Genomic DNA, 25,105 nt, shown 5'->3' on the forward strand with positions numbered 1-25,105 from the left:
TACAGGGACTTGGTAGTGATTTTATTGTTACAAATTGCATTTGTAAGCATTGTTAGTACATTAAAACTGAAACGCCTACGGGTTTACTAGTGTAAATGAATCTTAGGTCAAGATATAACTATTATTAAGCTGCTTTGCTAGAAAGCATCACCGGTAATTGTCTTCTCCCTTGTATTTGCACTACTGCTGCTTATCTGTGTATATTTGTGATAGCACATACACACACCACACATACCAGTAGCTATATTATTGAAAGAGTTGTTAATAATAGGTGGTACTAAGATTTCCTCAGAAATAGGTTTTTCTGTTGTAAACTCTGTTTTTAATGCTTATAACTTCAGCAAAATATAATGTTTTGGGCTGACCGGTTTTTTTTTTTTTTTTACGCCGAAGGTTCCCTTACATTGAATTTATGAGGAGAACAGTCAGTCAAAAGGATCGGCTGTATCTTAGAACGAAACAGAGCACAGGAGTACGCTTTTTGCTCATGTTTGAAAAAAATTCCAGCAAAGGCTCTAATTCCTCTAATTTGGGTGACTGAGGCGATGTCAGAAATACGTTTTGGTGAATCCCACCACCACCCCTCCCAAGGCTGTTGAGGTACAAGTCCACGAGGAGACTTGGTAACAGACCGTCCTACAGCTTCACAGCCGAAAGCGTCCCCACCGCTGCGGGAGGTCGCCCGCGGCTGCAGCCGTCTGGGGAGAGAGACGAGAAGGAAAGATGAGCTGAGCCATTGCCGTGCTCTCTTTTAGAGTCTCTGTCCTGGGCCCCAGAGGAGGAAAGATGGGACCTGAAGGGTGGGAGCAGCTGTCAGGGAGCAGAAAGAGATGCATCACCTGCTGCCGAAATCCCGGGCTCTGGCAGAGCCGTACCCCCAGCGCCAGCCGCTCGACGGACCTCTGCCCCGCTCCCACCTCGCACGCCGCCTGCTACCGCCCGAAACCTTCACACGGTGTATTCGATTCTAAGTCACGGGAAAAAATCATTTTACCATTGAACAGAGAGCACGCAAGCCTTTATAACCCCTGATGGCACTCTGTGCCCTCCACTGATTTCAGCCGGGCTGGCTGCGGTACCACGATCAACTGCCATGGCTCGGCTCTTTTCAGAAGCAAAATAACCCCGGTGACTGTGATTCCCCAGGCTCTTTGATAGCTACTTTGGGTCTTACATATTTCAGACTTTTTGTGGGGTATTAATAACGGTACACGTTAACTTGCAGAACGAAGAAATGAGGTGTGATCTGCTCACTAGATCTGCAAAGCAGGGCTGGTGGCAGATACAAAACACCATTTCGACAGATACATTTGCCCTTCAAAGTTACTGTAACACACAGAAATAGATGTGGGGTAATTACTTTCTGTCCTGTACAAAAGACCTATTTCAGATTTATAGTCCCCGAATACAACACTGCCTGCCCCCTTGCTCTCTTCTCACTAATTTCCACTCATAATATCTCATAAGTTTGCCAGTTTACTGGTTTGCATGCATAAACAAACACACACACACATTCAAACCAAAGACATTGCACAGTAATGGGTAAACAGGACAAAGCTGCTATTTATTACTTTTTTTTTTTTGTGCATAAATTTTGCATTGCTTCTAGTTTTTTGCAAAACTCGAAACAGCAGTGTTTTAAGTCAAGCATTCTCTTAAATGTTGAATCAGAGCTCTTGTTCTTACAGTAAAGACATAACCGGTTTCCCTTGTTTTTATGTATTTAGTCTGAAGCTGCTTATTCTTAAGAGAGCGCACAATAAAGCGTGAAAAGATTTTAGCTATTTCACAGAATAATCACATCTAGCTCACTTGGTATTTTAGCTAATACTCAGTTAACTTGTCCAATCATCAATCACAGAGATTACGTACTAGAAATGAGGCCATAAAAGTTTGAAAAATGCAGATGGCATCATTTATAAAACACCTACACCTCTTTTTATTCTAATAATAACCCTTCAACGGACAGGACTGATAAAAACTACTACATAGTCCAAGCAGCTTTCAGAATGGGAGCTCTGGGGGATTTCACCTGATGACTGAGGGCTATGCTGCACTTCAAAGAGATGTAAAGGGCCAGGTTTGGTTTGGTTTTTTTTTTTTTCCCTCTAGATATAGGTAGCAAGTACAAAATGCTCACAAAAAAAGCGAACCAGACACTACATAGTTACAACATTTTTCAATAGTTGCAAAGTCTGCAAATTTCCAGCCACTACTATTCCTCTCCCCTTTGGCTAAGGCTAGTTAGAGACTGTCCAAGAAACACAACGCACATACCCAAATATAAGCTATCCACATAGACCATCTTTCATACTCTACCCTGTGTTTCAAAGAAGCTGTAGTATGATTGACAAGCTGTTGAATTTCACAACATGTTCACAAAACGAAAAAAGCGCAATCCTTGAGGAGAGATATAATCTCACCTCATTAAATTCCTTTTTGAGACCACTCCGTGGCCTGCTACTCACTGCTCCAGTGTGTTTAACTCAATATATGTCCTTTCACACATTTGAAAGATGGGGAAAAAATAAAATATGAATGTTTTCCTTTTTCTCTATTAAAAGTTATGAAATTAAAATAATTTTAGGTATGCTGTGTGAACTGCCAAGAGTATCCTTTGAAAGGCAGATTTAAGCTTCAGTGCTGGTGCGGGTAAATAACCATGTGAAAACTAAAGCAACGTTTTAAGTTTCAACTTTTCCTTCCTAGTCTTTCTTGCTAATAAATATTTTCCTAATCTTCTTTATATAAAACAGGGAGTAAAGGAATCTTAGTATTTCAAGGAATACACCAACAGATTTTTTCCCCACATTGGGAAATAAATATATGCACCTGGAATTTAACTGCAGCTCCAGGCGCCCCAGGCTTCCCCGACTACACGGACTGTAGGGTCCTCTTGTTCAAATTCCCGATTCCTACTGTGCTTGCTAGAAGTTCCACCTAATACGGGACGCCCCTTCTGCAGCCAATGGACTTGGGCCGTGGTGTTGGGTTTTGGGGTGGTTTGGGCTTTTGTTGCAAACACCTGCTTTGCCACAGCACTGCAAAACAGCGCACGCTCAGCGTACCTGTCTGGGACCGTCCTTGATTTCGCTATAACAAACCTGCCGACCCTTACAGCTGACCTGTGGAGAACATTCAAGGAACGACGACTGGTTTGGTCTTCTTCCCAGCCAGACCCCCTGCAGCGGAGGCCGTCATCTGGCCTCGCATCTCCAACTCTATGGAGCCGAGGGAGACAAAAGCTAAATTCAAAATGTTTCTGTAAGCAACCTGCAAGAGCAAGCTTTTCTCCGTGTAAAAACTATCAATGATGTGAATCCTGCTAACGTACTGGGAATTTACCCTTTCCTAGACTGCAGTGTATCCAGGAGTCAACACTGCCTGCTGACTGAAGAGATGTTTAACCTTTACAGCACCGCTATGATGTGGAAATTGCAAATTTCAAGGAAAGTGAACCGTCCACTGATACTCTCCAGGCAGCTACTAAAACTGAGAAACGGTTCAAGTAAAGCAGCTTCTTAGGCTTTTTTTTTTGATGTTTAGCTACTTTTTATTTAAAAAAAAAAAAACAACAACAAAACCCAACCAAAGACAGAAGGTGGTAAATATAGTTAAATCCTGCCTGGCAAGGCTATAAACTCTGTCCTCAAAGTTCCAGTTCTCTCACATGAATTCAATTCCAGTGACAAGTGCAGCCAGCATCCTTAGTGGTTTGGGTTTGTTTCTCTTTTTAAAGGTGCAGGCTGGTACACAAATGCTTATAAATCCTACCTCATGTCTCAGAGAAGAAAGGCTCCAAGTTCCCAGGCCTTTGCTGGCATCTTGACGCAGCCAAGAGCTTAGTCTTTGAGCTGCTGCAGGAGTAACCTTTCCCCCTTGACATTTGCCAATGTACTCTGCAATGACACTGTGGTAAATATGCCTGGAAAAGCTGGAAAAGCATTGTGTACAGCTCCAAGTATTACTAATCTTGGGAAATGTATGGAACGCAGCAGCAGTTGGTATCTGGGAGGAAAAAAACATCCAGTGCAGCTTGTAAAGTTATCGCTATTAAAAACATGCCCTCACTTCATGTCTTAAAATCTTCCTTTTAATCTGAAACTTTTAACAGTTTGTCTGAGCTCAGATTTTTACCTATTCTAAACAGCATTAAGAAAACCTGTTCGCATATGTACACATGCATTTGTATAGTGATGTATCTACCACGAACACGGAAAACATACGGTTCCTTCTCTCTCTCCCCGACCCCGCACTCGATTTATTCGATGTTTCTAGACCACTAATCATCTACAGTGCTTTCCAATGGGCACTTCGTAGTCTTTCTTGATGTGTGGTGCCCCAAAATGATACACGCTACAGAAGCCTTACTCCATCAAATGGAGCAGAAGGACTACTTCATCTCTGCTGCACGTTAGACTTCTCTCTGGACTCAGCTGAAAGCAACGTCTGCCTCGATCCCAAACCAGCCTGCCAGCACAGGCTCACATTCAGCCTGTGATCAGTACCAAGCCCACCCAACCCGGGTGATTATTTCCCTACCTTGCACTCGAGCAGCTGCTGAGCTGCAGTCTCCTACAGAAAACCCTGATGCAACGACTGAGGATGCTGAAGAAATACGAAGGAAATGGACTGCAGAGAGTGGCTTGGCTCACATGCTTTTACTACAGTGCTGTTGGAGACTGAGCATTAGGCTAGATGAACTAGTCACCCGACCCAGTAAAGAATTTTTCATGGTTTTACCCTTTCTCCTATTTGTCAAGGTCATTTACAGTCGTAACCCTGGTCCTTCAACACACTTCCAGTCAACCCCTGGCTGGCGTCATCTGCAAATTTAATGTGGCTATTCTTTTCCATCATAGTCATTTATGAAGATAAGGAACAGTATTGCATAAAGCACAGACCTTTGCAAAGCCTATCTTGATATAGCATTCTGTCTTGATGGTAAACCATTACAGCTACTCTTTGACTATTTTTTAAAGATGACACATTTCCTTAGCACATTCATGAAAATATCATGTGCAACAGGGTCAAATGCTTTATGCTAAGAATATGAATGTGACCACTTTGTTTAATACTAAATATGCCAAAGAAAATTACGGAAAACAATCGAAGAACAAACTTGCATACTTAGTGCACAAGCCAAACCACTGTCTTTACTGCACTGCACAAATCTTTCAAAATATTAGAAAGGCATAATCTCCATGAACAGAAAGAACCGGAAAAAAAATTTAAAGCCATGACTAAACTAAAGTGATTCATTTGCAGCAATAAAGCCGTACAAAATGGGGAGAAACTTGCAGCTTTATATACCAGCTCAAGGCTGTATGCATAATAAATGTTTTTACTATTAGCAAAGAGGAAATTGGCTGGCAATCATACTGCCTTTCTGCAGTTGACTATCAGATGATTACTTATACCAGGTGCATATGGTAAGTTGCAGAGAGTAGTTTATATGGCAACTTCCTCATCATTTTAGCACAGAATTTCCTACAGCCTTTTTAATCTTTATGCTTTACATATTAGTAATTGTGGCTTTTTTTTCAGAGAGAACTTAAGAGTTTAATTCAAATATATTGGTGACAGTTTTAATCCTTCTAGTAGCTGCAATAGATCTGAGGTCTAATTTCTAACACTTATGTCTGCCATACGTGTGAACTACTTTTAAACAACTCCTCATATTTGTATGAAAAGCAGTGAAGAACTTCTCCTGACTAGTCCCAGAGACTGTCACAGCCAGGTAAGTACAACAGTAGTAGGAGAGAGGCAAGCGATAGGTCTACATTGAAATAAGCAGTATTTATAAAGATATCCTTCTCCTCAGCCCCAGGCGAAAATGTTATATGCTGTCCAATATTTACAATTTGACAAATTATCAGGTCCATAATTCTTTGGAAAAGAGACAGGAAAGCATATATCATAAACCAAAAAAGATCCTGTAATGTGAAGATATTTAAGTTCTTCCACTTACTTAACAATATTTTTTAAAAAATCTGTATGAAAGTCTTAGAAAATTGTGTGTCCCACAGGGCATGTTATTCTCCCATATACCGAACAACAGGAACTTTATTCCCATTTTTATCCACAAAACCCCTTTAGCCTGAAAATCTATCAAGAAGCTGCACTGAACAGGGACTGTGCTCTTTCCCAGTATTTCCTGATGGTAATTGATCCCACTCACGTTCTTCATTATTTTATCATGTCAGCATAGCACTTTTTTTCCCACCGCGTAACCACAGTTAATATAGTTTCCACTGTACTACAGTTGAAATCTAAGAACATAGGCTCTGAAAGCTGAAGGGGGAAGAAAGATAGGAATGAGCCATTAGTGCCTGGGCAGCCTTAGGTCTCACTTGCACAGCACAGTTGCAGTTGCCAAATTAAAAACCTTTATGTTTACAAATATAGTTGAAAAATTCATAAGGGATAAAAATAAAGGTCTGGCAGAATGATTTTGTGTCTTTATTGACCATTTACATTATGACTAATAAAACCCCAGATCTATGTGCTTTTCAAAATAGGAAGAATGAAATACTTTTGAAAGAATTAATGAGTCACTGCCTCTTTCAGAATTTCAGAACAATAATTTGGGGGGGTGGGGGAAGGGAAAAAAAAAATCCCATTTCTTGGTCATACCAGGTTAGTCATAAATAGCCACCTACGTTAGAGTTTGCACAAAACGAGAAGATGGCCTTTGCCCAGTTCCTGCAGATGGTGTGCACGCATCGACAAACACTTGGAATTATTCAGCATTTACTATGCAGGTTGGGACAGTGCTGGTCAAAACTTTCTATACTGCAGTCATGTGGGAAAAAGTCTAGACATCACAGATTAACTTCGTCTAAAATTATTTTGTCCACAATGTGTGTTTCAATGTTTGTTGAAGGCCAAGTGTGTTTTTGCTGTACTGTGAATTATGTATATGGCAGCCTAACTCATGGGGGCAGCTCTTATTAATTATCGCTACAGGATAAATTCAAATGAGCAAACTCTTTTAGTAAAACACAACTTTTAACTTCTTCCCCTTAAAATTATCATATCTCAGGACCTAGCAGAGAAACTGAAAGCACCATTGATGCTGTTAACATCCTGATTCAAACTTCGGTGGAGCTGGATATGTATCCAATATCATATTGTCACATTTTAAAGGACAATCATCACCTGAAACGTTTAACCTTAGGTTAAAACCTTAACCGAACCTACGGTTAAAAACATTGAGTAGCAGGAGGTGCTCTGCTGAATTGTCTTCTCCGCCACCCAATAGGAAAATATCACTGTAAAATTATTTAATAATTTTTCCCCCTCACATCCTGTTGTTGGGATGCCAGCGTCTTGGAAAATGTGCCTCAGCAAATGCAATGCAATGCAGTGAGAGGCTGGATACTGCAAAGCACCTGGCGTACTCAGTGTCTCCCACAAGCTTCCTCTACCACACACAAAATGTGAGTTACAGAGAGACTGCATCAGGTGGTAAATGACTCCTGTGACATTTGTTGGGGAGAACACAAGTAAACAGGAGGGGAAAAAAGAGTACCTTCGAGACATCAGAGCTGCAGAAGTAGAAGATGGCTCTTTTGCTGCTCTTTTGGAAGTATCTTGTAGGCTGGGCTGAAACGAGCCTCGATATACACAAATAGCGGACTTGTTTGCATACTACACGGATAGGATCTGGCAGTGTTTCTAAAAGGCAACTCTTGACATATTGCCATAGAGCTATTTATAGTCCCTTCCATCGTGCAGTGAAAATCTGACCTACTCTTCTTTTCAGGTTTGACACACGCCTGACATCTAGTTTTTTTAATCAGAAATTATGATGAAAAAACATCATAAAAGCAACATGAAAAGCAAATAACCACTTGCAAAAAAAAAGAAAAAAAAAGAAAAAAAAAAAGCCACAGCTGTGATAATGTCAGCAGTGAAGGTTAACCTCTAACTACAGCAGTCTGGTAAGCTTGCTCTTATAGTTGTTGAACCAGCATGCAGGGCTGGCATTCCATATCATCGTCTGTAACACTATACTGCTGGGATATGATTAGCTACTTAAGGCCATGCAATTTGCAGGGTGTAACTCCACTGACCAGAAGGAATTGAATTCTAAACTTACCCCTATACACAATGAGAAACAGGTCTTAAACAGCCAGCAAGCAAACTCACATGCATTATAACTGCAGCCTTTTTGGCAACCGAAACCTGAGAAAAGCTGGGAGAAGCTGTCCATCACAGCAAGCCAGGTCTTCTCTGAGAATACGAAGAAAAGCAGGATAACACTATTAAACAGAGCTGAAGTTAACGCAGGCCCTTATTTAGTGTAACCTTTATAAACCTATTTCTTCAGATCTACCATGGAAAACAGAATTTGCAAAAGCATTGCTCAAAGAATAAAACATCTCTTTGGTGTATATTTTGCCTGGACGGCTCCACTGGAGAAGAGCAGTAGCAGAGGGGAGAACTGGCCTCCAAAACAGGCATTGTATTTAGATGCTGAGAGCGAGCACTGTGTAAACGTGTGCGTGCGAAGGCAAATCACAGCCAGTTAGACTTCATAACGGGGGAAAAAAAGTAGCATTACATCCGAAATACTGAAATCTCAGTTGTTGACACCTTTGCTAATAAACATAACCAGAGATCTAGCCTAATTCGCCTGGGCATTAATTAAAGCAACGTTCGATTTACATTGATCCCCTCAAAGGCTACAAACCATCTTGCTAGCTTCCACAGCATCTTCATTTTTCCAAATAAAAATTCTTACTACCTGAGAAATCAAGTCTAGTCTCCCTGAATGAGGTTTGCATCTTCACCATGTTCATTCTGGGACCGTGCCCAACCCTCCAAAATAGTAAACAGTGTAGTTTATTCTTGCCAAAGCTAAAGTAGATATGAACTTTTATATCACTAGGGGAAAAAAGTTCCTTTCTGAACTATGAAGGGTCTGTTACACGATCCACTGAGATGAATACAAATACTACTTGTCACTTAAAGTTTTAAGCCAGATATAAAAGGCTGAATCTTAAGAACTGACTTTTGTTTAGGAGAACGGGTGCTAGGAGCTAAGGAATATCTGACCTGCAGAAGCTGGGAAAGATAACTGGCCCCTTCGGTTGTCCCTGAAGTGCCAAACAAAGCTCAGATGCAGGAGATACCTAGGGCCACACATTTTCCCATTTCTCATCTTTCACAGGAAAAAAAAAAAAAAAACCAAATAAAAAACACTCCAAAAAAGGAGCATAAACCAATCGCGGATTTACCTTTTGCTGAACTCTGAGGAAACTGATACCTGGATCTGAGTTTCACACCATCAGCCTGCCTCTGGTTTCTTTTTTCTAAAGTAATATCCTGTTTCAACGGATACCATCTTAAGTCTGAATACAGATCCACAACTTTCTGCAACAGCAGATCTCACAGGAACACTGTCAAGAGCAAGAGCAGAAATCCTGCAAGTTTTCGCACATTTCATGCTCACAGCCTGAAAGGTTGCCAAAGAAATGATGATCTGCATCGTGACAAACCTCGTGGGTTTATAATTATTCACTCAAATGGGTAAGTGATTTGTAGCGGGTAAATGTTACGCTGCCAGTTGCACAAAATGCTTCACGACCAAAAGACAGTTAACTACTGCAGTAAGTATGGGACGCAGAGCAAACACAACCTGAACTTCAGCACTAGACACCCCTATGCTACACAGTTACTTTTTAACAGAAGGCCATGGAAACGGATTTTTTAAAATTTCAGTTACAACTCCCGTGCAATTCTAAATAATCTTCCTAAAAATAAAAATTTAAATCATTTAAACAGCACACACGCACACTTGCATTGTCACATAGACCACCGCTGGTCCACAAGGCTCATTTTTGAGACCTACTAACCCTTTCTGGATCGAAAAAGCTTTTAGGAAAGTAAACACAGCCCAACCAGTCGAACTCCTCTGAGGTCGAGAGCTTAGAAGAGGGAAAGGGTAACCACGGGCTCCTGATGTGCCTGCACAGCCTGGCGCTGAGCACCAAGAGCGGCTGCCAGTGCTCCGGCTGGGTAGACCTGGTCCTCACACAGGGACCTCTAGCCGGGACTGTCAGCGTCAGACCCCTTGCGTTTGAAACAAGCATGACAGATGTGGTTTTAATTCCTACCTGGTAAAAATAAATCTTCTCGCATTTCTGCTCTGGCTTCCTCAGAGAAGCATCGTTTTTTCAGCCACTCAGCTTCATATTCGCTTGCGTGTTCATCGGGCCATGTAATAGAGATCTTCCGACATAAAACAAAAGATAATTTTAGAACAAAAAAAAAATAATCAAAACCCGCCACCCAGAACAACCAAAAAACCCTTTGAAATTGCAGAAATTGTAATATTTAGATCAATAATATCACAGTTAAGCTTTCTCTGGAGCATAATGGCTTGTTCAAGTAATGAAAACCCAACCTGAACATCATCCAAATTCTGACACCTTTTATCAATGGTCATTTTCACATGAACCCATGACCTAATTTGCTGTTTTGTGTGGGCTGCTTTCATTGTGGGAGCTGCACTTAGCAGAAGGAGGAGAATCACAGAAGCTGGCACATATCGGTGGGTAGAGTGCTTCACCATAGCTCAGAAGAGAGCAAAAATATCTTCCAAAACACTGCCAGCTTGTTAAAAAAGAAAAAGGACAAGAGAGGCAGGCAAAAAAGAAATGCTAGGAGAGAAATCCCTCTCCTCACTTTGAAAAGTCTTCCCTCTTTCAAATAAATTTTTAAAAGGTGTTGGGTTTTTTAATTCCTGAAAAAAACACGGAAAGAAAGCATAAGGCTTTGTTTTTCATGAACTGGAAGAGCTCAGTGCAGCACACACCGTCAGCTGAATTCTCAAGGCTACTGAGCAGGTATCGATTCCCATTTTGCATAATTCCGCTCGTTCACGTGACGGTAAAACGCCAGTATCAGTTTAGGATTAGTGCTGTGCTTTAATCAGCTCCTGAGTAGAAGTGGAAGCAGACAATCCCTCTGCTGTCGTAATACATCTGCCTATTCAAAGCATGAATTTACACGGCATTAATTTTGGTAACAAACAATCAACTTGGGAGCCCAGAGTTCCTCAGTACAGACCCTTACCGTGCGGCCGAGCCATGCTCCCGCACAGGTCAGCCTCTGCAAACTCACCCTGCAGCGAGGCTGCCCCAGCTGCTACAGAGTTGACTGCTGCGTCTTTAACATGTTCAAAACGCCTTTCAGCGTAAAGTGAAGGAAATGAGTTTGCATATCAAAGGAACCACATACTGCTTTTAATAAAACCTATAAAATCTAAATGATATATTAGGTTTTTGTATGGCAGGAAAGATTAAAATTATAGGGAGGGCAGTTCCTGTCCTCTCTTGCCCAATAGCTTCCTCTTTTACATGAACAAATGTTAATGTAGATAGGTAGATACGGAAATAGATACAGACACTAGGCCAACTCTGAGTATTGGGTTCGGCTTTGGTTTGAGTGCTTGCTCTAGGATGAAGTCTTGTGCACATTGGAAATTAGCTAATAAACTGATATTTTTGTTATGGACGAAGGTCATCATCACTTTGCCATTTGTTTTTCTGATTTTCAAGCCATTTGCTTATAGAATATGGAGGGGAAAAAAGTGTAAGTGGAATTAAATGTGTGGGGAATGCCTATATTTTCTTTTCAACACCTGGTGATGAAGAAACATACAGCAGAATTTTAAAAAGCGCAATTACATTCTAAAAACCGCAGCCTGGGTTTCTGTGGCCTCTGCGTAACACCTCTAAAGTGAAGTTTCCTATAAAGGTGGGAAGATCCGAGTTCCCCAAATTGCGATTATTCCTAAACGCTTTGCAAACACACGATAGGGTTTGCGGATAAATGAATGCGGATTAAAGTATAACCCGGGACTGCCTCTAATTTACAGGTTAACAAGCATCGTCAGAGAAGTTTCACGAGAGGGCAAATGCGGGTTTGCTTCAAGTACCTTTTTTCTGTCTGCCAGAGCGACTTCCTTCACCACGATGTCCACGTCCAGCTCCTCGAAGACCAGCCTGCGCGCCCCGGCCGAGCGGAGGAAGCAGCGGGGACACTGGCAGTTGTCCCTCAGCCAGACGCAGGGGTAGCGGCTCTCGCTCCCGTCCTCCCACTCCACGCGGACGACGTGACCCGCATCCAGAGCTTCCACCTTCTGTATCCCCGGGGCCATGCTGAGCGGCCGGGCGGCGCGGACCCCCGGAGCAGCGTCCCGGCAGCGATGCCGAGCGGTCCCGGCGGGCGGGCTCCTGCCCTTCTGCGCCGGCGGCAGGCAGCAAGCCCTCCCTCCGGGGACTTTGGCCCTCGGCAGGACGTTAGCCACCGCCCGCCACATGTGGGGCTCTCTACTGAGGTCCTCGGAGGGAGAACGCCTTCGTGGAGCTCCTAAAAGACCGTGAAGAGCAGTTTATTACTGAAGGAGTCAGTGCAGCAAGAAGTCCATTTTAAGGTGATTCTGCCCTCCCTGCCTGCTACCTAGACCTTTAGGAACATTCGTGACCTGTCGCTCACATTTTTTGAGGCGCGGGGGGTGTACTCAGATCCATCTATTCAAAAATCCCTTAGTTTAGCAGGGCTTCAATTTGATTCGTCATCTTGGCCGTCTTTTGTTTCTGCAGTCAGTTCAATACGTACCGCACAAACAGTCTCTTTTAAAAAGGCACCTCGAGACGAGCTCCTCAAATCAAAAGTAGGAGCTACTACCAACCATGTTCAAAAACTAAAGCTTCAAAGCACACATACCTTAATTCCTGCTGCGGACACTATGGAAGAGAGAACACAGAATCCACCTCCCTGCAAGGAAAAGCTTTGTAAACATGACTTGAACTACAGCAACAGAGCTCTGCAAGAGCTCCTTTCTCCTTTCACAGCCGGACTGCTTTCTATAGATATAGTCTTTTATTTAAAGCTAGTTGCATACTGTACTACAGAAAGATGATACATCCAAATCTTAAATTAGAAAAGAAGTTCTGGTCTAATGTTTTTCTCATTCAGAAAAATACTTGACCTCCCCCTGAAACGATAAATCATTACATATATTTTTAATAGAGTGTTTAACCATTTCAAACATTGCATATTTATTCAGTATCTTTTTCTGTTGTTTTTGTTCTTAAGCTCCCAGGGCAAAATATTGATGCCCTGCCAGGACCAAAGTCTCCCCAGTTGTCTTTGCACAGGAAAAACCTCATTGGTTTCAGTATTTTGACTCACCGAGACCTACTGGAGCTGTCAGAAGGTTTTTTAATTTTTTTTCCTTTGCTACAAGTTAAAACTAAGCTGTACAGGACCCTTGGGTTTCCTTTGGTTTTTCCTTCATTTGATTGAATAGAGCAAATCAGAATATTGACTTCTACTTTCTCTTGTTTGCACACAATAATTACCAACCTTCACTTGCAATGCAGTCCAAGCCACAGCTGGTTTTGTGTGTACAGACTTAAACCTCTTTTATATCCAGACTTTTTATATATATATACACACACACACAAACATACATATGTAAATATATATTTGTGTATCTCCACCTTAATTCCAAAGCATTATTCAAGTAACTGAATTTTTCTCCTAACTGTAAAAATATTTACACCACAAGACTGGCTGCAGTCTCCTGAGGTTTCTTGGACAAACTTTTATTATGTATGACTGCAAAGATGTGGTATGTTTAGGGATTTTAACATGTGATAATTGGATACTTATTCTAATCTCCTTGAAACAGAAGACAAGCACTGGAACACAATGAAGGTTTCTAATACACTGAAACTTCAGAATATCTGGTTCCCCCCGCAAAAAACCCACCCCAAAACTCAGGATGGCCATTTTAACATACTGTAAACTTTTGCTACATCTGTACCGGTTTCAGGATAGTTCTCTGTTCAAGGCTTACCGGATGGTAATGGGTCAGATCCACAAATACAGTTAAGCAACCAAATATAGTTTAGAAGGAATTAGGACAATCAAGATGCAGGAGCGCAAGTCACAAAACCATTGCCTAATTGTTTAGGCAGCTCAGAGACTGTTGATACTTGCCCTTCTGCACACGAAGCTACCTGAATCCCTAAAATACTAATACTACCCATATCCAAAGTCAGCATGACGCAGACAGACTTGAGTATCCTCACATATACCCCTTATCCAGTTTACCTAAGATTGGTGAACAGGTAGCTGCACACCAGAAAACTTGTAAAGCACGATAGGTTAAGCAAGACCAGAAAATTCCTGACATGGGGACAATGCTGAATTGTCCAGCACAAAGCATGGCACTCGCATCCACTTGAATATAAGACGACGACCGCTAGAAAGCATATGAGTATACAAGGAATTCAAGCACAGACCACTCTTCCCAGAACCAACTACCCAGCTCCTCTGAGGATACGGATGCTTTTCTCTGTGTACTAAATATAAGTGGGTAGGTACTCCTGTAGGTATCTGCTTAAGGCAAGACCATGAGAACCAGAATTTGCTTCTGAAGTTTAAGGCCACCAGGAAGCTCCTCTGGCTTACCAGAGCGGGGGCAGGTGAAATTCTGACAACTGGATATACATAATACACCCACCTAAATAGGGCATTACATAGCTTGTCCGTAATGTATTTCATACATTCATTGCATCCATCCATCCATCCATCACGTATTTCACGTACTGATTTTGTACACAATTTTCTCATCTTACTTAGGTGGCTTACCAGATAATTTAAGTATTATTCACATGCTTAGTGTTTAATCTAAGCAAAGGCTCTTCTTCCTTTAACTTTAGCATGGAAGTTATAACTACCTGGACATTGTATACAAACTTATTATAAATATTTTTCTTCAAAATGGCAAAACAAGGGACAGGAAAAAATATTTAAGCCTTTACTTTCTGAGTGTCTCTCAGGGAAAATTCATCACTAAGTTTGAAGTCCTACGTGAAGCCTGCCAGATTCAAAGGGCTGCTAGGCATCTATTTTACCATTCAATTAAGAAATCTGAACTTGCTTGTAAGAGACTCCTCACAACACTAGTGGTAATAGAAAACCACGTCAGAACTTTCTTTTACGGCCAGAAACTGAGGTGAACTTACTGTCTTCCTATCACAGATATCGCTTAACTGGTATTTGTTCACCCGGTAATGGATAACTGAGCCACACAAAATGCACAGCAAGCAGAACATCTTCTAAATCTGCGACAGTAAGTTTTGTAAATGCTTTGGAACAAAAGAACAACCTAAAAAAACCCAGATGCAACCAATCCTGCCAGACACAATTTCTAGATAAAAAAAAAGAATTATAAAACTTCTGGAAGCTACTGAGGTGAGTTACATGTCATTTAGGTTACAACGGCAAAGGCCGTGAGCCAAATGGGAATTTTCACCTTTGCTTGGATGCGAGAGGCTTGTGCAGCAGGGTTCACCTCGCCGAACTTCAGACAGGTACCATAGGGACCTGCACCTGAACATCATACGCACCATCCCCAGCACTCCTAACAGGCACTTCTGGATCACAATTCAGCTGACCTTGTCAGAAACCTGCTTTAGAATGAGAGGAACCGAGCTCTTCTTTCTCTGCACTGACTACAAAAAGCGCCTCAGTAACTAGCTCCAACGTGAGCGTTACACCGTCAGTGTTTACATTCAGCAAGGCTACTTTTCATGGCATTCACTTCATCATGAACTGACGCTTCTGTTTACAGACCACCATTGTTACGCACAATTCACTGAACGCGATACTGCTGGGAGAATCACGGCTGGTGGCAGCCCTAAAATTTACTACCAGACAGAGAAAGCCTACACTGCTGTCGGTGGTACCCGTTCCACGAGACTTCAGGTTTTGGTGTCATCAGTCAAACCTATTGTTCATCACAAAGTACTCCCTTGAAACACTCCCAGTCCTAACAGCCAGAATCTGAAAGAGCCACTGCATCCCGCAGAGAGAGGGGAGGATCCTCCTCCACAGGCTGCAGCTGCAGCCTTCAATACGTTTAGGGTAGGAAACAATTCCACTGGATGCTTTGCAATATTAATAAAAATCATTACACGTGGCTTTTGTAATATGCAGATCTACTTTGTCTACGGTTACTCTGCCCCGAGACTCCAGACATATTCAGCTCTTTCATTTCTGTCTATTTATTGAATTCAATGAACCTGTACCTGCAAAACACCACTGTTAATGGTGGTTTGCATTAAACTTCTCTTTCTGTCTTTGCTGTAAAGCAACTGTTCAGGTTAGCCACGTACCGAGAGAAATCTTGTAACAATAAAAAGGCTGTTTAGTGTTTTCCCTGAGTTAGTCATATCATGGTGTCATTATGAAAATGAAAACCCAGATGACAGTGATTAAAAATATCTGCTACAGCATGTCCTCTGGACGTTTTTCTTCTTAGATACACAAATTAAATAGATCTGCAAGTCTAGTTTCCATTCCATACACACAGCATCCCAGCAGCAACTTCTCCCTTCAGAAGGATTTTTTCCAATTTGCATCCGTGGGGTGGTAGAGTATTCTGGGTCAAGTTCTCCACAGAGGCCACGCAGCATGTCTTCACCGGGCTCCTCCGGTAAGATGTTTCACACCAACTGGGGATTTGTCCTTACTTCTACTAGAGTCCTCAACCTTCCCAGCTGGGACCTGTGTGCCTGGTGAGTGTCAGGCACATCGAGCCCCCTCTTTCTCACCTGCACTGTGCAAGACCTGGCTGTCCAGCTGCAGGTCACAGACACAGCACCCAGCCACTCTCACCGTCCCAGGGACCACCAGCCTCCTGCGCTCCAAACCAGCAAGGGGGAAGAGGGTAACCAGCTGGAGCTCCTGCTGGAATGCCAAAGGCAGCTCGGGGCTGGCATTCCTCCTTCCTGGAGCAACGGAGGACAGAACACGTAGAGCTGGGACAAAATATTCCTCACATAGCACCACCAAGTCCCTAGCTGCCACATGGACAAGAAACCCCTGTCTGATGGCTCTGCCCGTTTCCAGCATGCTCTAGGGAAAGGGAAGGTGTCCATGGACTGGGTGGATTTGTCTGGAAACTGTGTGTTATTCTTGATTTCTAATTAAATGATTTTTCTTTACATTGAACATGTATAGGACATTAAGGTGAGCCTGCATATGGCAGCGAAGAACTCGAACTGTTCCAGAAAATCCTGCAATTGCACGCTTAAAAGTACCGCACAGAAGCTAACTACTACCTTCCCACTCCATGACGAAGAAAACGTTCTTCCCCCTTTACTAGTGAGTATACCTATAGACGGTGTAACTGGGCAAAATGACGATTTCCATTCCTGATCATTTGCACAACTGTAACTACTGGGTTATACTGCCGTTTTCCCAAAACCTTTATGTTAAGACACAATACTAGATGCTAGAGAAATACAACTTGATGTCTCAAAAACCCTCGAGTCCAAGACAGCTGAGCTGCTGGTAAAGAAAAGCAAATCCAATGCCTGGTGCTAATGGTGGCAGGCCACTGCAGAAAACACATCTCCTATTCTAGGAGGCTACTGAAGATGCTTAATGGAATTAATCACACAACATGGATTTTCTTATCTTGTTCAGTGTAGTTTTTCAATTCTTGACAGTTGTTTAGAGGTCTACCTTGTTATTGCTTTCCCGCCCCGCCCGCATTTTTACATAGAAGTAGGATGCTAATCTCAAATTAATGGAGGCTAAATTACCAACAAGATTTCCAGGACTTTTCGTTCTCTTGCCCCCTCGAAATTTTGAGACAGACGCTTATCGCCATGCTGCTATTTTACACTTGAAATTGCATTCTGTACTAAACTATGAGCAGAACTCACCGGTTCACCCCAAGTTAGCATGCTCATAACCACGGTCAAATCAAAGAGCGACTGATCATGCAAAGCAAATTCTCTGCATCACAGCTCTCTGCGTTTCTTGTCTCTGAACTACTGTTACCTGCATAAACCTGGAAGACACCACATGTAACTCTGCTCTCAGTTCTCAGACCTCAGATTTGTGTAGTTTAAAACAAATACTACCAATAGCTCCTATGAGTCACACCATCCCACGTGAACATCATCCCAGGCTCAGGCTCATGAATTTTCTGTCCGCCTCGTCATTATTCACTTGTAATCCTCAGCAGCATGACGAGGGTCATCCTGGATGCTGAGAGGCAATTACAATTTAAGGCGATCCCCATCACCTGGAGGCTGTACTTTCAGTCTTCCTCAGCTCTCCAGTTAAAAGGTAATACTCACTATTCTCTTTCTCAAAAATCTGTCTCCTTCAGTTTCCTCAGACCTCACCCCACTAGACATCATCCAGACTCCCCCGTTTGCTGACATCAGCAGTATGTTCGTTAGCTTTACCTGCACACCTACTTAAAATTTAATTCCGGTTAATTTGGTGGTACTTTAAGACAGCTGAGAGACTTTGGATAAGGTAGGCTCTCCTCACACAAGATTAAGAAGCTACAGAGAAAAGAAGGGTATAATTTTGTGTCATAACCAAGTTTTAGCTACGCCTTAAACACGGTTTGCTGCATCAGAAGCTGCTCAACGCGACCGGCTCCGCGTAGGACGTAACAGAATTTAACGCTGCTGCCAGTTGCACTGGTACCGCGGACACATGAAAACTTAGACAAGAGCCCGCACTGGCCTCACTTTGAACGGAGGTTTTTTAAGCTGTAAGCATTGCCCGAGTCAGAAATTAACGCAAACTTCAGAAAGAGAATAACCCTAAATAAATACAGCGCCTTTGACTGCAAGGCTGAACGATACCATCTCGTGTGCAAGTGTACCAGCGGGTCTCTGCAGGAAAGCGCTTGCCGGTGCCGTCACCTCGGACCACAACAGAAATAAAAGCGGCAGACGTGTACCGTGAAGGGCACAAGCCCCGCACGGCCACGGCCCTTCGCGACCGCGCAGTGCTGCGGATGAAGGACCGGGAAGAGACCCTGCCGGCAGGACTCCCGCTCCGCCTTTCAGTCGTCTAAATTAGCCTAATTAGAGTAAACGACACGGCAGCTCATTCGCGCGGGCAGCTTCTGCAGAGGAGGCGGCACGCCAACGCCGTACGACCCGCTTCCCCCCCCCCCCGGAGAAGCCCGTCGGTCCCGCCGCCCTGCCCGCGCTCACGAGTGGGGGCCGGGGAAGGACGATACGGCCGATGGCGCCGCCGGCCCCAAACCGCCTCCGGCACCCCCGCTGCTCCCCGGCGCCGGCCCGCCCCCCGGCCCGGCTCCCCTGCCTTACCCGCCCGCCGCCGCCGAGTCCCCGGTTTTCCCCCCCTCTCCTCACGGCGGGGCTGGCCCCGGCCCGGCCCGGCCCGGCTAGGCCCGGCTCGGCGGGGCCCGGCAGGCCCGGCCCCGGGGAGGACCCCGCCGCCGCCGCGGCCTCCCGCCCGGCAGCAGCCCACCCACCCCCCCCGCCTGTGGAGTCTCCCAGGGAATTCGGCCCCCGGATCTCCTTCAGGCTAAGGGGGGGGGGGGGGGAATCTTTCATGAATTATTAAGCCCCCCGCGAAACGCACCAGGAGAGAACTGGGCTCGGTTCCTTCCTTGCTCCCACCGCGCTGGCCTTGCGCTTGGCTGAGGGATGGATTTTAAGGCGGCGTTTGGCCTTCACCTGAAGATGGAGGGGTGGAAGAAGCCATCGTTTCCCGTGGCGGCTGCTTCTCCCCAGCGTGTAACAAACACTTCCCAGCCGCTTCAGGCTCCCAGTTTTTGGTGAGGAGAGAGATCAGACCAAGAACGCTCTCCGGACCGCAGCAAGGACCTAGGGGGACACAGAGTGTCCTGGCTATCCTCACGAGGTGTCATCAGCCGCCTGCGCTTACCACAGAAGCAGAGAGAGAAGGAAAAAAAGAAAGAAGAAAAAAGAAACACAAACCAAACTGGGTTCTTTTTGTGCCAGATGTAGCCTACAGTAAACATCACCGTATACAAAACATGGCCTTTGCAGGCAAGATTCAGTGGGACTGTGACCAAACACAGCCAATGTTGTGGCATAAAACATCCCCGCTGTTTCAGAAGGAGCGGCCCTCGTCGGTGTCCTCCAGGTGAATGGTGCAGATTTGGATCACAAATAGCGTGGCCGGCAGGAGCAGGGCAGGGATCGTCCCCCTGTACTCGGCACCGGTGAGGCCGCACCTCGAGTGCTGTGTTCAGTTTTGGGCCCCTCGCTACAGGACAGACATCGAGGTGCTGGAGCGTGTCCAGAGAAGGGCAACCGAGTTGCTGAAGGGTCTAGAGCACAAGTCTTACGAGGAGCGGCTGAGGGAACTGGGGCTGTTTAGTCTGGAGAAAAGGAGGCTGAGGGGAGACCTGATCGCTCTCTACAACTACCTGAAAGGAGGTTGTAGCGAGGTGGGTGCTGGGCTCTTCTACCAACTAACTAGCGATAGGATGAGGCAAAACAGCCTGAAGTTGCGCCAGGGGAGGTTTGATTGGATATTAGGAAAAATTCCTTCACTGCAAGGGTTGTCAAGCGTTGGAACAGGCTGCCCAGGGAAGTGGTTGAGTCACCATCCCTGGAGGTATTGAAAAGACGTGTGGACGTGGCGCTTAGGGACATGGTTTAGTGGTGGACTTGGCAGCGCTAGGTGTACAGTTGGGCTCGATCTTAGAGGTCTTTTCCAACCTAAATGATTCTACGACATGATTTTACTGTCAAACAAATCTCGTGAGCAGTAAGCTTCAGGAAGACGAGCTTCCTGGGAGTAAGTTTAAAAACAGCGTTAACATACGCTCATTATTTAGTGCCTGATACCTTCTGGCTGGCAAATATGTTGATGCTGCATTTATCTGAACAGTGTGTTTCTCATGGTTGAAGGGATGGAGGTTCTAACAGACAGAAATATGGCTTGTGTAGCCGAAGGCAGCGGTGGGATGTAGCACCTACCAGTTCTTGGCTGGAGCGGCGCATGTTGGTCTTGAAGTTTTCAGCTTGTACTGGACTGGAATCCCCACCTTCTTCAGTATGCATAAGCTGGAGGCATGACTGACATCAAAAAGAAGAGCTGAACTAAAAAGGAAAAGGACAACCTTTATTTTCCTCCTGATGGGAAGCTTTTCCCCAGCTGTGCAAGAGGCACCTGCTCCACCGGACACTCAGTGGCCATACTGTGGCCTGCAAAGCACCCAGAAAAGTCCTGGCATCTCAGTATAACCAATAAAGGGGAAAACCTTCAACATAAATGTTGCCTAAGCAGCACTTTTCACAGACAGTAAAGCATTCACAAAAATGAAATGTTGGCTAGTTGGATGGAAACGAGTACATGCAGAAGTGAAAATATTCAATGACTGTTTAGAGACTGTCTAAGCATTTTGGCAGTTAAAAAGGGCTAAGGCTGAGCCTGTGACTTATAGGAAATTAAATATTTTCGTTGGTAGTTATCATTCGACATCTTCAATAAAAAACAATCTTCACGTGCCAAAACAGTGCTGTAATACATGGAGTTGGATGCATTACTTTCTTTTAAGGAAAGACTGGTAGGAATTAGTTGCTTTCTAATTAGGTCCCAAATCCATTTTCCACCTTTCTTTCACATCGTTGCCTTGTTTTTTTTCCCATTTTCTCTATGTAACACACATATTCATGGTTGTCATGGCTGTCTTCCTGTGTTTTTTTTTTTTAATAAGTAACCAATGTATACCTCCCCCCTCCACTTAAATATGTTATTTGAAACCAGGAGCTTAAAAACTCTAAATTATTTTCAAGGTTTGATAGATTGGACGTCTGGCAGATAATTAGGTTCATTTCATATGTACTGTTTACAAAATATATACTGTTTACAAATTGCTTTACTTATTTATTCCAGAGTTTTAATTACCCTTCATAAAAAAAAAAAAAAAAAAAAAAGAATTCTGTACCTGCAGATATTCTATAAAGAGTACATACCTTATTCCTTGTGTCAATTGCTAATCTGCAAGTAGTAGCCCTTAGGAAAGGGCAGTGTGAACATTCTGACTATGCTGAATGTAGATTGTTGCTTGAGAAGCCACAGTTTTTAAATTTCCTGACTTTTATGCTGTTGGCCTTGCAACCTATTACATTAACACTAGGTTTCTCAAGTATTTTTGCTTCTTTGTGTTCTTTTAGAACCAGTGCGCACCCTATTAAATGCATACTGGCTAAAAGAAAACATTTAATTCATTTCTTATTTTTACTAATTAAAAGGAGAATCAAGTGAATCAATTTTTTTCATGTGGAGAAACAAGTCAAGTTGTGTCTAAATAATGTATTTAGAGATTTTTAATGAGTGAAATCTGTTAGTAACATAAACTAAGTATATAAACATACATACAAATCCCCATCAGGCTGAAAAAGAAAGAACCAGAAGAAATTTTGTTTAGACCTTAGGAAGCAAAGCTGTACATAGACCAAGAATGGAGATTTTTTTTTCAAGCCAAAAGGGAACATTCTGAAGTATTATAAGCATAATAGGGAGGGTGTGAGAATTGAAACGGTCGTAAGTCTCATTCTGTAACAAGAACACTCCAAGGCGTTTGCAAGACCGGGTCTCTATTTTTGTAATGAGCGTTACAGAATACGCAAGTGGAAAAGTATCCTATCCGAGTGGAAATAAAAACAAACTGCCTTCAAGATGACATAACTCAGCAAAACCTGACTCATTAGTGTTGCGCTTGTATTTGCTGAGTATCTATAAATGAAAGAATTTTAAGAGGCATGGCAGAAGTGCTATATAATAAAAATCTGGACCGTATTTATTTTACAGTACATTTACGTGCCTTTTTACTGTCACAACATCGTTTTGCTGAATCGCGTAGTGCAAGATCAGTTCACGGATTCCCTTTGGGCTTTACGCTGTCACTATCATTCGTACGGGGAAGTACGATACCATGGGGGTTATGCTGTAGGTTTCCATGTGACTACTCGTCTATGCGGTAAGTAAGTTATTGCCAAATAAATTGAAGGTTGGCAGCAATTAGTAGGTGAAGGGCATTGCAAAATTTAAGGTCACAGGCTAACATGCAAAGAGCATAAGAAGCAGAACATCCTTAGGAAGCAAACTACGATGTTTGTCCAATAAATCTGTTACCCTGACATGACAGTAAAAGGCTATGAACTAGACCAGTATTCCCAGCGGAGTCAGACATACCAACAATAACAATGTTTTCCTGGTCCTGCGAGCCCCGGCTCTGCACGCGTGCCGAGGACATACAAGTAGCAACTCAGAGCAGGCCTGAGACATCTGTGTGGCAGGGCAGACTGAAACGTAGCTTAGAAATGTAGAGGAATTAATATGAAATGCAGTAAGACTGTGTAAGTAAATTAATACCACGCAGCCCGCATATGGTTGCGGAACCAGACGCAATGGAAAGGTGATTAGGATAGGAGCTACGTATCAGGATATATGTAGCACAGGGGGATGCCTGGCTTTTTGAAAACCCCAATTGCCACAGAAATATAAATGTTAGAAACAAAAACTGGGCCTGGTTGCAAATTAGCTTCTAGGGTAAACGAGCACAGGGTGAACTTCAGTTCATTCTTGATGTACACGGTCAGAGTTACTCCTCTGCACTCGTACCGGGGAAGAAAACCCGAGCGTGGTTTATCTCTTGTTCATTGACTATTTTTTTTTTTTTTCCCTAGGGTTACTCTTCTGAAATTAGAGGTTATGCAAGATATTATTTAAAATTACAAACCTAATAGCATCCTGACTTTCGTGCTGACCCAGTTATGAACTAGCTTGTGTTTTGTTGTGCCTCTGTTAAGAGTCCAGAGCTAATAAGTATATTACTTTGTAAAAATGCATCAAAACATAAAAATAATTTGCAAGCTATTTAACACATGCACTCATATTACTCTGAATTTTAATACAAATCTCAGTTAAATCACATGAAATTAGAAAAATTCATATTCGTAAAAAAGGACAAAGCCTGCTATTGAGAAAAGTTGACCGCTCTTGATTAACCAAAGAGCCGTCAACACAGAAAGTGTATGGGAAAGAATTCTTTAGCATTACCCAGGTAAAGGCATAACAAGCTCTTAGATAAATTTAATTAAAAAAGCTGAGAACCTAAGACCAAAGGCCCACTGAACTAATTGTCTTGGACCTAACACTAAACAGAAAATCCTGGTCACGTTATTTTTGAGAAGAGATGATAAGTAGACAGAAGAAAAATCATCTTGCAGTTTGGACAGCCTGTCTATAGTAAAGTCTCTATTATTTACACTAAAACTAATTTATGTCTCGGTAACTACTGTCACAGTGAAGTGTTTGCAGCATGGAAAAAGTATGGAAAATATGATGCAAGTACATCGCTTTTTCGGTCCTCCTGCACTTGCCAATACCTAGCGCTAGATAATGAATCTCTCCCTAAGCCAACCTTCTCCAAGGACTTTTGTTTTTTTCCCCCCCCAAGAAAGTTCAGACACGAGCAATTACTACTACATAAGCAGTTTCTAAGCCCTTAAAAGAGGTATACATACAGCCTAAGGAAGTCTGTCATCTGCAAAAGTATGATACACTTGGCATTGTCTTTTCTTATGAAAGAATGCTAATGGCATGTTGGAGACCGTCAGCGATACCTCCCCAAGGTAAGGCAGTTTTCAAGGAGGACTGGCTCTACAAGCCGTGAATGACTCTGTCCAAGCCACATCATTAAAAATGTAATGATTATGGAGACCATATGTTTTTCTTGTTACAGAATTAGTCATTAAATTCTGCCTTTTCCAGTTGTAAACCGATCTTGTAGGCAGGATGACAACTTTATGAAGAAAATAAAATAAGCACAGAGTTATAGTCTTTTTATACGTATATATTCTAATAAAAGATTTTAATAAAGCATGTAGTGGGGTCAGTATTTTTGCCAGTTTCACATACCTCGGGGAGGAAATATGGACCCACAAATTGTTCAATTTTTGCTAATGGCTCGCCCAAAAAGCAAAGTAATAGAAAATAAATTCCCCAATGGGCTGTAAGTAAAAATGCATTTTAAAAGATAGAAAAATGCCAGATTTTGAACATACAGGATTACTTCAGGAATAACGGCTGTCAAATACGTTTCACTCAACAACACTTCAGTGTTAGCTGAAAACTTCTTTACCGATCCCAAAAGCGATATCTGAGAAGCATGAGCAAGAAGCTGGTAAAAGAACATGAAGCCCATCTAAATAAACAGCTGCACCAACAGCAACAGAGGCACCCGATAGAA

At 43.0% G+C, this 25,105-nt stretch overlaps 1 protein-coding gene across 1 annotated transcript in view; it reads right to left on the reverse strand.

Annotated features, from left to right (window-relative positions):
* The window catches only part of BBOX1 (gamma-butyrobetaine hydroxylase 1), a 38,773-nt gene extending 25,924 nt beyond the window's left edge, over window positions 1–12,849 (reverse strand). Inside the window, exons 1-3 of the mRNA XM_030039366.1 lie at window positions 12,742–12,849; window positions 11,951–12,384; window positions 10,125–10,239 (exon numbers count right to left, since the gene is read on the reverse strand). Of these exons, the coding sequence (XP_029895226.1) occupies window positions 10,125–10,239; window positions 11,951–12,334 (499 nt within the window). The 5' untranslated portion in view covers window positions 12,335–12,384; window positions 12,742–12,849. The remainder of the gene's footprint in view (window positions 1–10,124; window positions 10,240–11,950; window positions 12,385–12,741) is intronic.
* Between the last annotated feature and the right edge of the window lie 12,256 nt (window positions 12,850–25,105).

This window comes from Aquila chrysaetos, chromosome 16, assembly GCF_900496995.4.
Source record: "Aquila chrysaetos chrysaetos chromosome 16, bAquChr1.4, whole genome shotgun sequence".
In the NCBI taxonomy this organism is placed as follows: domain Eukaryota; kingdom Metazoa; phylum Chordata; class Aves; order Accipitriformes; family Accipitridae; genus Aquila; species Aquila chrysaetos.